This window comes from Ursus maritimus, unplaced genomic scaffold (assembly GCF_017311325.1).
Source record: "Ursus maritimus isolate PB19 unplaced genomic scaffold, ASM1731132v1 scaffold_5, whole genome shotgun sequence".
Lineage (NCBI taxonomy): Eukaryota > Metazoa > Chordata > Mammalia > Carnivora > Ursidae > Ursus > Ursus maritimus.
In genome coordinates, this window is record NW_024426663.1 from 60,808,403 (window position 1) to 60,820,803 (window position 12,401).

Below are 12,401 nucleotides of genomic sequence, written 5' to 3' on the forward strand. Positions count from 1 at the left end.
AGTTTAACACGTGCTCCCTCTGCCACTTCTGTTTGCTGTGGACATCAGCGGTTGAGATGTCCAGTTAATGGGCCCAGTTAATGGTGGGGCTGCCTGTGCCTCTTGGTGCTTGGTCAGGGGCAGTGCGGAGCCCCAGTGCGCAGGGGTCAGTGGTCTGGGGCTAGGGAGTGGTTCCTTGACCCCATCCTGGCTGCTCTTGGTAATGCTGCTCTTCCTCAGAAAGTTGGCTACAGCATCACCTCTGGCCCTGGCAAGACTTTGGCTCCAACTTTTCTTCAAGGAGAGCCTGGGGTAGATCAGGATGTGGACCTGGGGGAACCCTGTTGTGTCACTCACTGGACCCTTGCCAGAGAGATCAATGAGCTCGTGTTATGAGGGCTGGAGGTGTCTGTCAGGATGCGTCTGTGGGCTTTGCTCCCCTTGCCTTCTTGGTCTCCCTCAAGGTCAGGGCCTGGGACTGGGAGCTTTGGGGTAGAGTGGGAGGAGCCCGCATCACCCCACTCATTCTGGCCACTATCCTCTTCATACTCAGGAGCAAAGATAAGCACAATGGTATGACCACACAGGAGAGGCAGTGCACCCAGACCCTCAGGAGGCTTTCCTTCCAGAGCTGTCAGAGCATGCGCTGGCCTCTGGAAGATACGGAAGCATCTGTCAGTCATGGCACAGGGCCTGAGCATATGGTTCTCAGGAGAACTGGGCTGGATGTCTGACTGTCAGGGGTCACTCCTCAGAGTTCCAGCCTGCCATCTGGAGAGGCCCTTCTAGAAAGCCAGCTTCTGGGCTGTGCCGTGTCGCACCAGGAGACTGTACACCCCAGCAAGCCCAGGGCCCACCCTGCAGTGTATTTGGCCAGGGCCTGGCCAAGATCTCTGTGTCACTTGTGATCCCAGACAGATGGAAAGACAGACCCGGGACGCCTCGCTGGCTTGCCATCAGCTCCCCTCTCTCATCCACCTCTTGTTTCCTACAGAGTTCATCCTCTCAGTTCTGGAGAAGATGCAGACCCAGGAGATCCTGAGGTTGCTGCGGCTGCCCGAGCTGGGTGACTTGGGCCAGTTTTTCCGCAGCCTCTCAGCCACCACCCTCGTGAGTGTGGGTGCGCTGGCCGCCATCCTCGCCTACTGGTTCACTCACCGGCCAAAGGCCTTACAACCACCATGCAACCTCCTGATGCAGTCAGAGGAAGTGGAGGTGAGCAGGGTGCAAGCAGCTGGGCAAGTGGTGGGCAGAGGCGTCTTGGAGGTAGAAGCCAAACTTGCAGCTGATTTGACCCAAAATGGTGCAGAGAATCTCGTTTTCCCCTGGCAGCAAGCCAGGAAGCCCCCCCCCCCCCAAGGGACCTCGAACAGGGTCTCCTACATGATGTTCCTCTGCCTTTCCCAGGAACTGAGCCCTGGGCAGAGCCTGACCATGACCTTGCACCGGATCTCTAGTTTGTCTGCTTCTTGGGTGGGAAGCCTTGGCTTGCTGGTGCTTCAGTAGAAAGCCTAAGGTTCTCAAGGGGCTTGCCTCTCAGTCTCCCTGTGCCCGGCCCTGGTCTAGAGCTGGGACTCAGAACTGAGCCCACCCTGAGGCCCTGTCTTCCCAGAGCACATGGACTTGCGGGAGGGCCACCAAGGGGAGGAGGGGCAGTGGCCCAGTCTGGACAAGGGTAATCCAGGCTCCATCTAAAAGGACTAGTGAGACTTCTTTCTTCCTTAAGCTTGTGAAATTTATTTTGCCTTTTAAAAAATTGTCTTTTTCTTAAACTTTATTCGTTTTGAATAGGTAATATATTCACGCTTCCAAAGAGAAAAATGTCGCAGATTGAAGAGCTTCTACCTTCTTCCCCTTGCCTGCGAGTTCTCCTCCCCGGAGAACCATCCATGAGTGAACCGATAGTTATCGGCCCCTCTTTTTTTTTTCTTTTAAGATTTTACTTGTTTATTTTAGAAAGAGAGAGTGAGCGGGGGGCGGGGGTTGCAGAAAGAGAAGGAAAAAGAATCTTGAGCAGACTCTGTGCTGAGCATGGAGCCTGGGAGGAGAGGGGGCTTGATCTCATGACCTCGAGATCCCAACCTGAGCCCAAATCAAAGAGTCAGATGCTTAACCTTGAGCCACCCAGGCACCCCTGCCCCTCTTTTTAAGTGTTGTCATGCTGCATACATGGTTCAGCATCTTGCTTTTTGCTCTTGATGGTGCATCTCGGCAACCATGAGCATAGCAGAATTTTGCGTGGTAGAAGAGGCAGGTCTGGCTAGGATGGGGATCTTCAGGGCACTTTTCCAGCAGAAGGCATGATGTGTGCAAAGTTGTGGGTATGTGATCTTGCACCCGGTGGCTTTGGGAAATGTGATTCACATCAGGTGGCTGGACGGTGGAGAGGGGATCCCCTGGACTAGCAGAGTGGTGACCAGAATGGCCTTTGGTGACCAGCAGCCCCGAAGGGCTGGCCATGCTTCTTACTAGCTATATGGTCCTTGGCAGTTTCTTAAGTCTCTGAGCCTCAGTGTCCTCAACTGCCGAGTGGGTAATAAAAAGAGCGCCCGCTTCCTCAGGTTGTGGTAAGGATTTGGTAAGATAACACAGAGAAAGCACCAGGTGAACCATTTTGGTAAGCTTATAGTTACAACTCGCTTGGAGAGGCCAGTAAGGACAAAGCCCCATGGGTCAGGACCCTGGAGGTGGACGGCATGGATTAACTTTGGGTTTTTAGTAGTAAAGAGACACAGGGCCAATTTGTGCTATAGAAGGATTGCGTGGCCTGCGTTGAAGTGTTCCTGGACAGGTACCTTCAGCCAGTATGCAAACTAATTCACACTATTATGTGAATGATGGATGGCACCCAAATGATTCTTAACCTAGGGAGCAGCAGCAGCAGCAGATGATGATGAAGGCTGTCCCGGCAGGCTGATCCTGATGCTAGAGGGTAGCCTGACATCAGCCAGCACTCCCCATTCCATTGTACGAGTGAGCCATAGTTGTATATGAATCATAACTGGAGTCCTGGAATTTTGTGGGTGCTGTGTACACGTATGGGAGACCAGTGTCCTGGGCCTGTGTGAGTGCGGGTGCATACAGGTCAAGTGTAGAGGTTGTGGGTGTGCCATCTGGGTGTTCTGTCTAGGCCCCGTGTGTGAATGCATACAGAGCATGTCACAGTCCTAACTATGTGGCCCTGGCGTGCGTCCACGGTGTGTGCGGCCTGGTGCGGCCTGGTGCCCTCTCCTGATGCTTCTGCCTGCCTCAGCCAGCTTCCTTGGCCTGTGCTTGGCTCATAGGACAGTGGCGGGGCCCGGCGCTCTGTGATTGGGGATGGCCCTCAGTTGCTCACCCACTACTACGATGACGCCAGGACCATGTACCAGGTGTTCCGGCGTGGGCTCAGCATCTCAGGTGAGAGGGGCCGTGGGGGTGTGCAGGAGCTGTGGCAGGGAGTGAGCAGGTGCAAAGGTCAGCAGTGGAGGGGGGGGGTGGCCAGGTACCAGGGGCCTGGGAGGTGAGTGGTGCCCAGGTTCAGAGGAGAAAAGCCACTGTTGGCCCTTCTCCCACCCAGTCGGAGAAGTAGCTGCATTATGTGGCCAAAGGGCTGACCTCAGCTTTGTTCTAGCACTTAGGACTGCCTGACCTTAAGCTGGCTCTCAGCCTGTACTTCATATCTCCCAAACTGCCAGGCCACACTGACTGGCATGGTTCAGAACCTGGGCCTCTGAGGTGTCTGGGTGGGCCAGGGTAGGGGGCAAAAGGAAGTGGTCCCACAGAGGCAACTTGCCACCACTGCCCCCTGGCCAGGTCTCTGCATTCTCCTGGGGCTACATCACGCAGGTCGTGGTGGGAACTGGCACTGTGTCATTCCCCATTGCTTGGGCTCCCTGATCCCTGAGGACATGTCATGTTTGTGTACTTGAGGCCTTCTTGGGCTTCAGCAGGTTAGACAGGCAGCTAAGGGGTGGTTCACTTGACTCCTGGACCAACCACCCACGGCCTGGGATATCCATTCAAGTGTCTGATGAGCAGGTGCAGGCGACAGCCCACCCTACCATCCTCCCTGGCACAAGGCCTGCTTATCTCCCTGCAGGGAATGGACCCTGTCTTGGCTTCAGGAAGCCGAAGCAACCTTATCAGTGGCTGTCCTACCAGGAGGTGAGTGACAGAGGACAGGCCCCACCCTGACAACCCATGTAGACCTGGCATTAGAGGGCTCGTGGGTACCCTGTAGGGTCTCAGAGGGTCATTGTTTCCTTGCCTGGCCTGTTTGCCAGACTCCTGGCAGCAACCTCACTGGGCTTCCAGCCAACCTGGGTAGGGACTTGGGGAGGTCTCAGACCTATAGGAATCCCCACCTGGGAATCTTCCTCCTCTGCTGAAAGTCCTTGCTTTCCATCACTTCCCCATGTCTGTGTGCAGGTGGCCGATAGAGCTGAATTTCTAGGGTCTGGACTTCTCCAACACAATTGTAAACCAAGTACGGATCAGTTTATTGGAGTTTTTGCACAAAATCGGCCTGAGGTAAGCATCTGCCTTAAATGGTTTTAGAGATGTCAGTGGAGGAAGGGATTGAGTATCATACAACAGCCCTGCTCCTACTATTTGTAGGGTCTGGGACAAGAGGAAAAATGGATACACTTGGTCCATGCCCCCCCTCCAGTTCCTTGGCTTTGCCTCTAATCAGGAGTGGACATCCCAGCCAAACTCCATCCACACCAGCAAGCCTCACAAACAGCTGTTCCCTGAGCCATGTGGGAAGAAGGACCCAGGGAAGAAGGCCATGCAAGCCCTTTAAGTAGGCTTGGGGCTGTTTGGAGTAGGCCTGGGGCATGCATGATCTAGAAGGCTGTGGGTAAGCAGGCACAACCAGTTAGCTTCATTGATGCCTTGCCACATGGAGAGGGCCAGAACAGAACCTTCTCGGTAGGACCCAGAACAAGCACCCTGGTTGCCTGGGCATAGCCCTCCTATCTGCTCTGTGTTGCCCCAAGCCCAGACCTGTGTGTCTCCATAGTGGATCATCGCGGAGCTTGCCTGCTACACGTATTCTATGGTGGTGGTCCCGCTCTATGACACCCTGGGCCCTGGTGCTATCCTCTACATCATCAGGACAGGTGAGCCACCACATCCGCCTCTTGCCACTGGCAGCCAGCCCTCCAGATCCCCACCTCTCAGGTTATACTAATTGTCTGACACTAATAAGCACTTCGCTTCCCTTCTCAAAGAACATTCTCCACTTTGGCCCCTGAGTTGGCTTTCCCCAGTTGGACTTCACCTAAATGCCCCTTCTGCGGGGCCTGGCTATCATGAAGGGAGCCTCTGCCCCAATCTCACACAGGCTTCCAACCCCCTGAGGCTTAATACAGCTTGGGGCAGATGCCCAGGGGCAGGGGTGGGGGTGGCAAATAGCTCCAGCAGACCTGAGATTATGGAGCCTAAGCCTGGAGCAAAGGAATGCTTGGAATCTGCTCTAGGAGATTCCTTGGCCTTTTGTTCTTGGCTTCCCCCAAGCTCCCTGCACTTTCCGCTCTATACAAACACATGGCCTGTCTTAACGCATTTATTTATACACAAGCTCAGGCACCCACAGCCCATGGTTCTGCTGCCTGGCACGGGCACCCACGGTCACAGCCCGTGCCCACACAGCCTGACTTTCCCTCTCAGCCGACATCAGCACCGTGGTGGTGGATAAACCTCAGAAGGCCGTGCTTCTGCTGGAACATGTGGAGAGGAAGGAGACTCCAGGGCTCAAGCTCATCATCGTCATGGAACCGTTCGAGGAAGCTCTGAGAGACAGAGGGCAGGAGTGTGGGGTGGTCATTAAGTCCATGCAGGCTGTGGAGGTGAGGCTCTGCTTCTGGGCTGCATCCTGGGCCACAGCTGGTCGGCCGCCGAGCTGGAGCTGTTGGTTATCCGCCCCTCTCCTGCCCTGGGGTGTATGTCTTAGGTCATCAGGGTGTGTCAGGGTTGAAACAGGGCAGGCTTCACAAGGGCTGGCAGTTGGGGGTGGGGGGGAGTTGCCCATAGGTGTCCTCTAGGCGACAGGCTCCGTTGGCTGGCAGGTAATGACATAGGCCCCAGCAGGTGGGTGGTGGTACCAGCCTGCCCCAGAGTGACTCACGTGGCCTCTGGGGCTGCCTTTTTCCCAGCCTGTCTGAACCTGAGGACTATGGATGGGAGGTCCAGGAGTCTTTGAGAGGTTCTTTCAATGTGTCCGAGACTCCCAGTGTCCCCAGAATGAGTTTTTCTGTGCATGACCTTCCTGGGGATGTCAGTTTCATGGCAGCTTGTGGCCTGCTAGAGTGACACAGGCCATCCTGGCCTCCAGGGCCTCACGCCCTGCTCACTAGCTACTAACCCCCACTGTCCCTCCCTGGACATAGGCTCCCGGGCTCTCCCCTTGTCCTCGTGCATGCCTGCCATTCTGAATTATACTTGTAATGCCTGTGCATTTGCACCCTTCCATGGTTTTTTGGGGCCAAATTTATGCTGGCAACCCCCATCTGCCCCTCCACCCCTGACCATTTATCTGGAAGTCCAGGCCTCCTAGCCCCTCTGTCCTGAGCGTTTGTCGGGATGGGCACCTCGAGCCGTGTCCCCCACTGTGCATGTGCAGGTTGCCTCGCCTTTCCCTGGGCCTCGGGCCCCTTGTCTGTAATGTGTGGGGTGGCCCAGGCCTGGATGTGTATTTGAGGAGAGGCCACTCGTGGTTTCTCCACATGGGCTACGTCTGGACGGGGAATGCTGAACTCTAGACTTGGCACAAGAGCAAGGCATACTAGGCTGAGTTTGTTTTGATTTTTTTTTCTTCACTTGCTTTGACTGATAAGAACTTTTGAACGTTTAAAAATAGTATTTTTCTCTTCCAGGAGTGTGGCCAACAGAATCATCACGCTCCCATGGTAAGCTCATCTGCCAGTAGGTCTTTGTTGAGCAGGACGCAGTACAGGGCTGATCCTCACAGACCCCTTCCCGGGGCTTGATAGGAGGTCAGAGCAGCACCACTGTGTTGATAAGCAACTGCCCTGAGCCGCTCGGGGACTGCCCGCTCAGGGCGCCAGGACTTCTGTGGCTGAGGGTCTAGAGAGGGACCTGAACAGGAGTCAGGTGTGGAGGCCAGCAGCCAATCCTGGCCACGCTTGCTTCTCCAGAAGCCTTTTCTTTGGGAAGGTTTATGTTTTTCTTTGACGGTAGTGGAACTCTGTAAGGATGGGGTGAGCCGAAGCTGTCTCTGTTCATCTTTGCTTTATGATGTTTTCTGTGTGTCACCCCCAACTGATAACTGCCTGGGGTTGAGTCACCAGTGATGGTCACTGGCCCTGGGAAGGCCCTGTGGGGGTTTTAAGCTTGCTTACAAGGCCTCTCACCCCCAGCCCTCCCTCCAGCTCAGCCCTTTCTCTTCTTCTTGCTGGTCCCTGAGCTTTCTCGTACATGGGCTGGCCCTTCGTGGGTGGCTCTGGGAAGTCCCCACCTCCCGCACATAATGCGCCAGCCGTAGTGCCGTTCTCTGACCCCTGGGCGTGCCCTTGCCTCTTGTGCCTCCGCCAGTGACCAGGCTAGTTCCTTTCCCAGAGCCCACCCTCCGTTGGTCTGGAGGGATCTGGCTTATCCCTCAGTCTCAACTCGTGTCACCTCCTCTGCACAGGAGCAGGTGTGCGAGGCTCCTCCCGGTGACCCCAGGACTATGTGCCCTGTGCCGGGGCAAGGGCCTGACGCAGAGCAGTCATGCTGACACAGTGGGAAGCTCAGTTCCTGGGCCATGCATTCTGCTCCCAAGCCCAACCGCAGACATTTGGGAGAAGGTGGGAAGGAAGGATGGCACTGGGTCACATCCCCTAGAAAGGTGAGGTCTCTGGTACAGGCGTAGATGTGGCCCCTGCAGCCCAATCCCACCTAGAATTGAGCTCACATTCAAGTCGGGGAGGCAGCAGATGCAGGTGAGAGGTTAGTGGGACAGATGGATGTCCAAGCCCCCATTAGGTTTCCTCAGCCTCTCCTCCCCTTTCCTGGGGATGTGCCAGCCCGCCATTCTGACTGCAGCATGCAAGGCGTGTGCATGGACCCATAGCACACAAGGCACAGAAGGGCTAGCTGGTAGAGGGGTCTGGGGGTCTTGGGCCCTGGCTGGCCACACTGGGTCCCTTTAACTCACACCTCTTCTCAACTCTGCAGCCCCCGAAGCCCAGCGACCTCTCCATTGTGTGTTTCACAAGCGGCACAACAGGTGAGCAGAGGTGCCCAGATCACCAGCCGGGGCCACCTGTAGCCTCTGGCGGCCTTGGTGGGGTATATGCAGGGGTCTCTGGTGCCCTTCGTGGCATGGCTGAGCCTTTCCTGTGCCTGGCTCCAGATGACGGCTCCTCCTGCCACTCCCAGTGCCCAGCAGGAGGCAGCACAGGTGGCTGGACGTGGATGGACAGGGTGGCCTGGGAGGTGCTGGGTGGCGACTCGCCATTCCTTGACACCTGGGCCAGAGGAGGGCCAGGGAGCCGAGTCACAGCATCCCTCTCTGAGAAGCATCTCTCACCCCTCTGCTTCCTGCCCCTGCCTGGCCTTTGTGTCGGGGACAGAGGAGGAAGTGTGGGGTTTGGTGTCGGAGAGCCTCGATTTGAGTCCCGCTCCCACCACTTGCTAGGGAGCTGTGAGCCAGTCACGTAACCTTGCTGCCACCACTCTGCCCAGCTTCTCACCTGGGATGAGGGCGTGAAAAGTGCTGAAGAGGAGAGGGATGGTGTATGAAAAGGCAGTGCAAAGGCTCTGTGGGGTGGGGCTGCTGTGCTGTGTGCATGGCTGTTGGTTCAAGGTCAAGCAGAAGTGATGCCCCCCGTGCCTGGTTCCGACAGAGGAGTGCACACGGCAGCGTTAGCAGGGACAGCCGAGGCAGGCTGCCCAAGGCAGGGGGGTGGGTCAGAATGCACATGAGGAGCACGGTCACAGGCACAGCACTTCACAGTCTGCAGTGCCCTGTGACCCAGTCACTGAGCTGCTCAGGCCTCAGCACGACCTGTGAGGCCAGCGGCTGTGGGGGGCTGGCCCGGTAGACACCAACAGCAAGTGGAGGTGGGGCCTCGGGCCCTGCTCCAGCGACCCCCAGCCCAGCGCTCTTCCCATTTGCTGCTCCTTCTCATCTGTGAACTTGGGAAGTTGCTTGTCTTTTCCCTGAATGGGCAAGGAGTTTCCAGACTTCTTTTTCCAGACTGAGGACTGGCCTGCCTTGGTGATAGCTCTTGGTGGGGTGGGCAGTGAATCCGGGGCTTCCGATGCTTTCCATAGACATGGCCTCTGTCTGACCAGCCCCGTAAGCAGGGCTCTCCGTGAGGACGGACCATGATAAACGTGGTTTGTTGGATCCAGATGGAGTTCTGTCATTAACTCAGTGGGTTTGAGGGTTCCCACCATACTGCTAATTTTTGTCGGAAAAGAAATAACATAGCGCTTGCTCTCCAGGAGCTGACATCTAGATTCAACCCAGAGTTCAAAAATCCCTTCAGGTTTGTATCATTCTTTGTCATGAGTTTCATGACATGAACTTTTGGTGACCTGTCTCTCCAGCCTGGTCTGAGGGGCACGTTACTACTGTGGCCTTTAGCTTTGGACCCTTGCCCTTTGAGCGTGCCCCTAGGCTTTTCATGTTGTTGAAATGATGTTGCCCCCGTATCTGGAAAAGAACTTTGCCAGGCAGAAATGTGCTGTCACCCAGCTGGAGAGAGCAGGCCTCATGTCTAGTGCTTTCCCAGACGGTGAAGTCACAGTTGGAAGCTAAGCCGTCCTGCCCAGGCTCTGTGTGGTGGAAATGGGACGTACGGAGCATGGCCAACAAGTGGTGATTTAGTGCCCAAGCCTCCCACTCTAGAGGTGTTGCTGGTGCCAGGGCAGAGCTGGACGATCACACACACCTCTCATCACCCTGCCTGGCTGTACTTGGATTTCCTTAGCGTTTGCCTGAGCCTGTGTGTCGTGCCCCTCGTAGCCATTCTGTTGTCGAGCACACCAGCCTTGCCTGTCCTCAGCCTCACAGCCCCGGATTCAGCTTCCTTTCCATACTGAGCGTCTTGGCTCCCAGCTTCATGGAGAGCCACACTGTTCTTTCCGTGGGGAGAGATGGAAAACATGATCTAAACCTGACATTTGGTTCATGAATCTGGAATCATTCTGGGAAGATTTTCTTCTTGGTGTGTGATGGAAACATCTGTGGAAATTCCTAGAATAAGCCAGTGCTTTGGAGACTGTAGTCAGGCCAAGAAGGCGCTGGAGGAGGTGAGAGCTTGGGATTTGCCTGTACTCTGGGATGGCTACTGGGTGGGTATGTGGGTTGGTTGTTCATAGTTCATAAAATGACTACTAGCTGGACTGGAATCTGACACCCCCTCTCACCCAGCAAAGATAATTCGTGGGTGTTATATATAGCCCAGTTTGGGTAATTGGGCCCCAGGAATGATAATTAAGATGTATCCTATGAGAACATGTACCCTCTCTTCCCAGAGAAGCAAATATAATGGTCTTTTAAAACATACCCTTCTTAATCTATATGTTTTTAGCATTCTTTTTCTACTTTATGTAGATTGACTCATTCAGCTCATTTAGGGAACATCCACTATGCATCAGACTCAGTGCTGCGGGCTGAGGTCACTGGGATGCAAAAGCCAGAGCCCTGTCTTCGTGAGCTCACAGCTCACGTCACCTAACAGTTTGCTACAATGTGGTCACTGCTTTGAGGGTCCACGTCCCAGGGTGCCTGGAGCACTAGGCCACCAAGAGGTGGGAAGAGCAGGATGGAAAGGATTCCCAGAGGAAGTCCATCTGAGCGGAGTCCTGAAAGGTTGGTAACTGGAGGAGAATAGGAGGAAGGGCATTCTCAGCAGGGTGAACAGCATGTGCAGAGGATGGGCTGCAAGAAGGAAAATGTTGCTTTGAGGGAGAGTTGAGTGAGGGAATAGCAGTCTGGGGGCAGGGCCTGGAAGCCCCAGCGGGAGAGGAGTGATGGGGGCCGGAGTTTCCACTGGAGGCTGAGCAGGTGCCGCCGGAGATGCTAGAGGAGAATAGAATCTGTCAGCGCCGTCTGGTGGCTGAGCCGTACCCATAGGACACCGCCGCGGAAACACTGGCTGGTGCTCTTGGCAAAGGCTGATCATGGAGTGGAGACTGGACGCAGAAGCTGACGGCAGTGGAATGAGGAGTGAATGGGAGGTGAGGATGTCACTTCAACAGGTGTGGACAATTTTTTCAAGAAGCTTGGCCGTGTCACCAAAAGGCATGCTCCAGAACTTTCATGACCTCGCTGTGTGGATAGTCCAAATCTGGAAACAACTCCAGTGCCCATCAGTGATAGAACGGTATACCTCTAAGAACATTCTGTCTCACTGTATGTTGAGTGAAAGAAAGCAGGCACAAGAGATTGCATGATTTCTCTGATACAAAATTACAAACATAATCAACCAGTCTACGGTTTTAGAAGTCAGGCTAACGGTTGCCTTCCAGGATACTGGTGCCCTGGAATACTGATGTTCTGTGTCTTGACCTGGTGCTGATTGCACAGGTAAGTTCACTTTAGAAAAAAAAAATCTAGTGAGCCATACATTTATTTGGGCACTTTACTATATGTATGTTGTGCTGTAAGAGAGAGTTTATGTAAGAAACAGATTAGCTCTGAAGGAACGACAGCAAGAGTGAAGCTGGCAGAGGCCTGGAGGGGGTGGGGCTCTTGTTATTTTCTTGGAAACCCCTGCAAGTGTTTCTTGACATCGATAAAGAGCCACTGGAGACAGAGGAAAGGGAGGCGCTGCTCAGTGGAGGCGAGCCCCCAAAGCTTTGGTCTGGATTGGGGGAGGGAGGAGGCTTCCAGGTGCCACCAGCAAAGAGGCATGCCCTGCCTGGGGGAGGGAGGGAGAGTGGGTAGAGGCATCGCTTCTGTTCTGATTGAGGACACCCAGGAAAGCTCAGTCGTGCAGTCCTGTAGCTGAGCGTGGAGATACCCATCAGCCTTACATTCGTGGCTGCTTGGAGGTGAGAGCTGGGGGAAAATACTCTCCTTGACCTATTTGTTTTTATACCATTCAGTTCAAGACTTAGGTGACCATATGCGTGAAACTATATCTCAGTACTCCTGCTGTGCAGCTTTAGGAAAATTTCTTAACCTCTTTTAAGCCCTCACTTCCTTGGATATTAAATGAAGCCATCCATGGGGTGCCTGGGTGGTTCAGTCAGTTAAGCATCTGCCTTTGGCTCAGGTCGTGATCCCAGGGTCCTGGGATAGAGCCCCACTTCATACTCCCTGCTCAGCAGGGAGCTTGCTTCTCCCTCTCCCTCCATTCCCCACCCTGCTCATGCTCTCTCTCTCATATATTAAAAAAAAAAAAAATCTTAAAAAAAAAATAAATGAAGCCATCCGATATCTGCAGCATAGGCTGTTTTAAGAAATAACTGAGCTACCA

At 54.6% G+C, this 12,401-nt stretch overlaps 1 protein-coding gene across 2 annotated transcripts in view; it reads left to right on the top strand.

Moving 5' to 3' along the window:
• Positions 1 to 975: 975 nt before the first annotated feature.
• ACSL6 (acyl-CoA synthetase long chain family member 6) overlaps positions 976 to 12,401 on the top strand; it is a 40,800-nt gene continuing 29,374 nt past the window's right edge. For both annotated transcript variants that reach the window (XM_008698965.2, XM_040622491.1), the window contains exons 1-8: positions 976 to 1,194; positions 3,264 to 3,378; positions 4,061 to 4,125; positions 4,390 to 4,491; positions 4,985 to 5,084; positions 5,635 to 5,813; positions 6,840 to 6,872; positions 8,143 to 8,194. In XM_008698965.2, the coding sequence (XP_008697187.2) occupies positions 1,000 to 1,194; positions 3,264 to 3,378; positions 4,061 to 4,125; positions 4,390 to 4,491; positions 4,985 to 5,084; positions 5,635 to 5,813; positions 6,840 to 6,872; positions 8,143 to 8,194 (841 nt within the window). In that variant the 5' untranslated portion in view covers positions 976 to 999. The remainder of the gene's footprint in view (positions 1,195 to 3,263; positions 3,379 to 4,060; positions 4,126 to 4,389; positions 4,492 to 4,984; positions 5,085 to 5,634; positions 5,814 to 6,839; positions 6,873 to 8,142; positions 8,195 to 12,401) is intronic.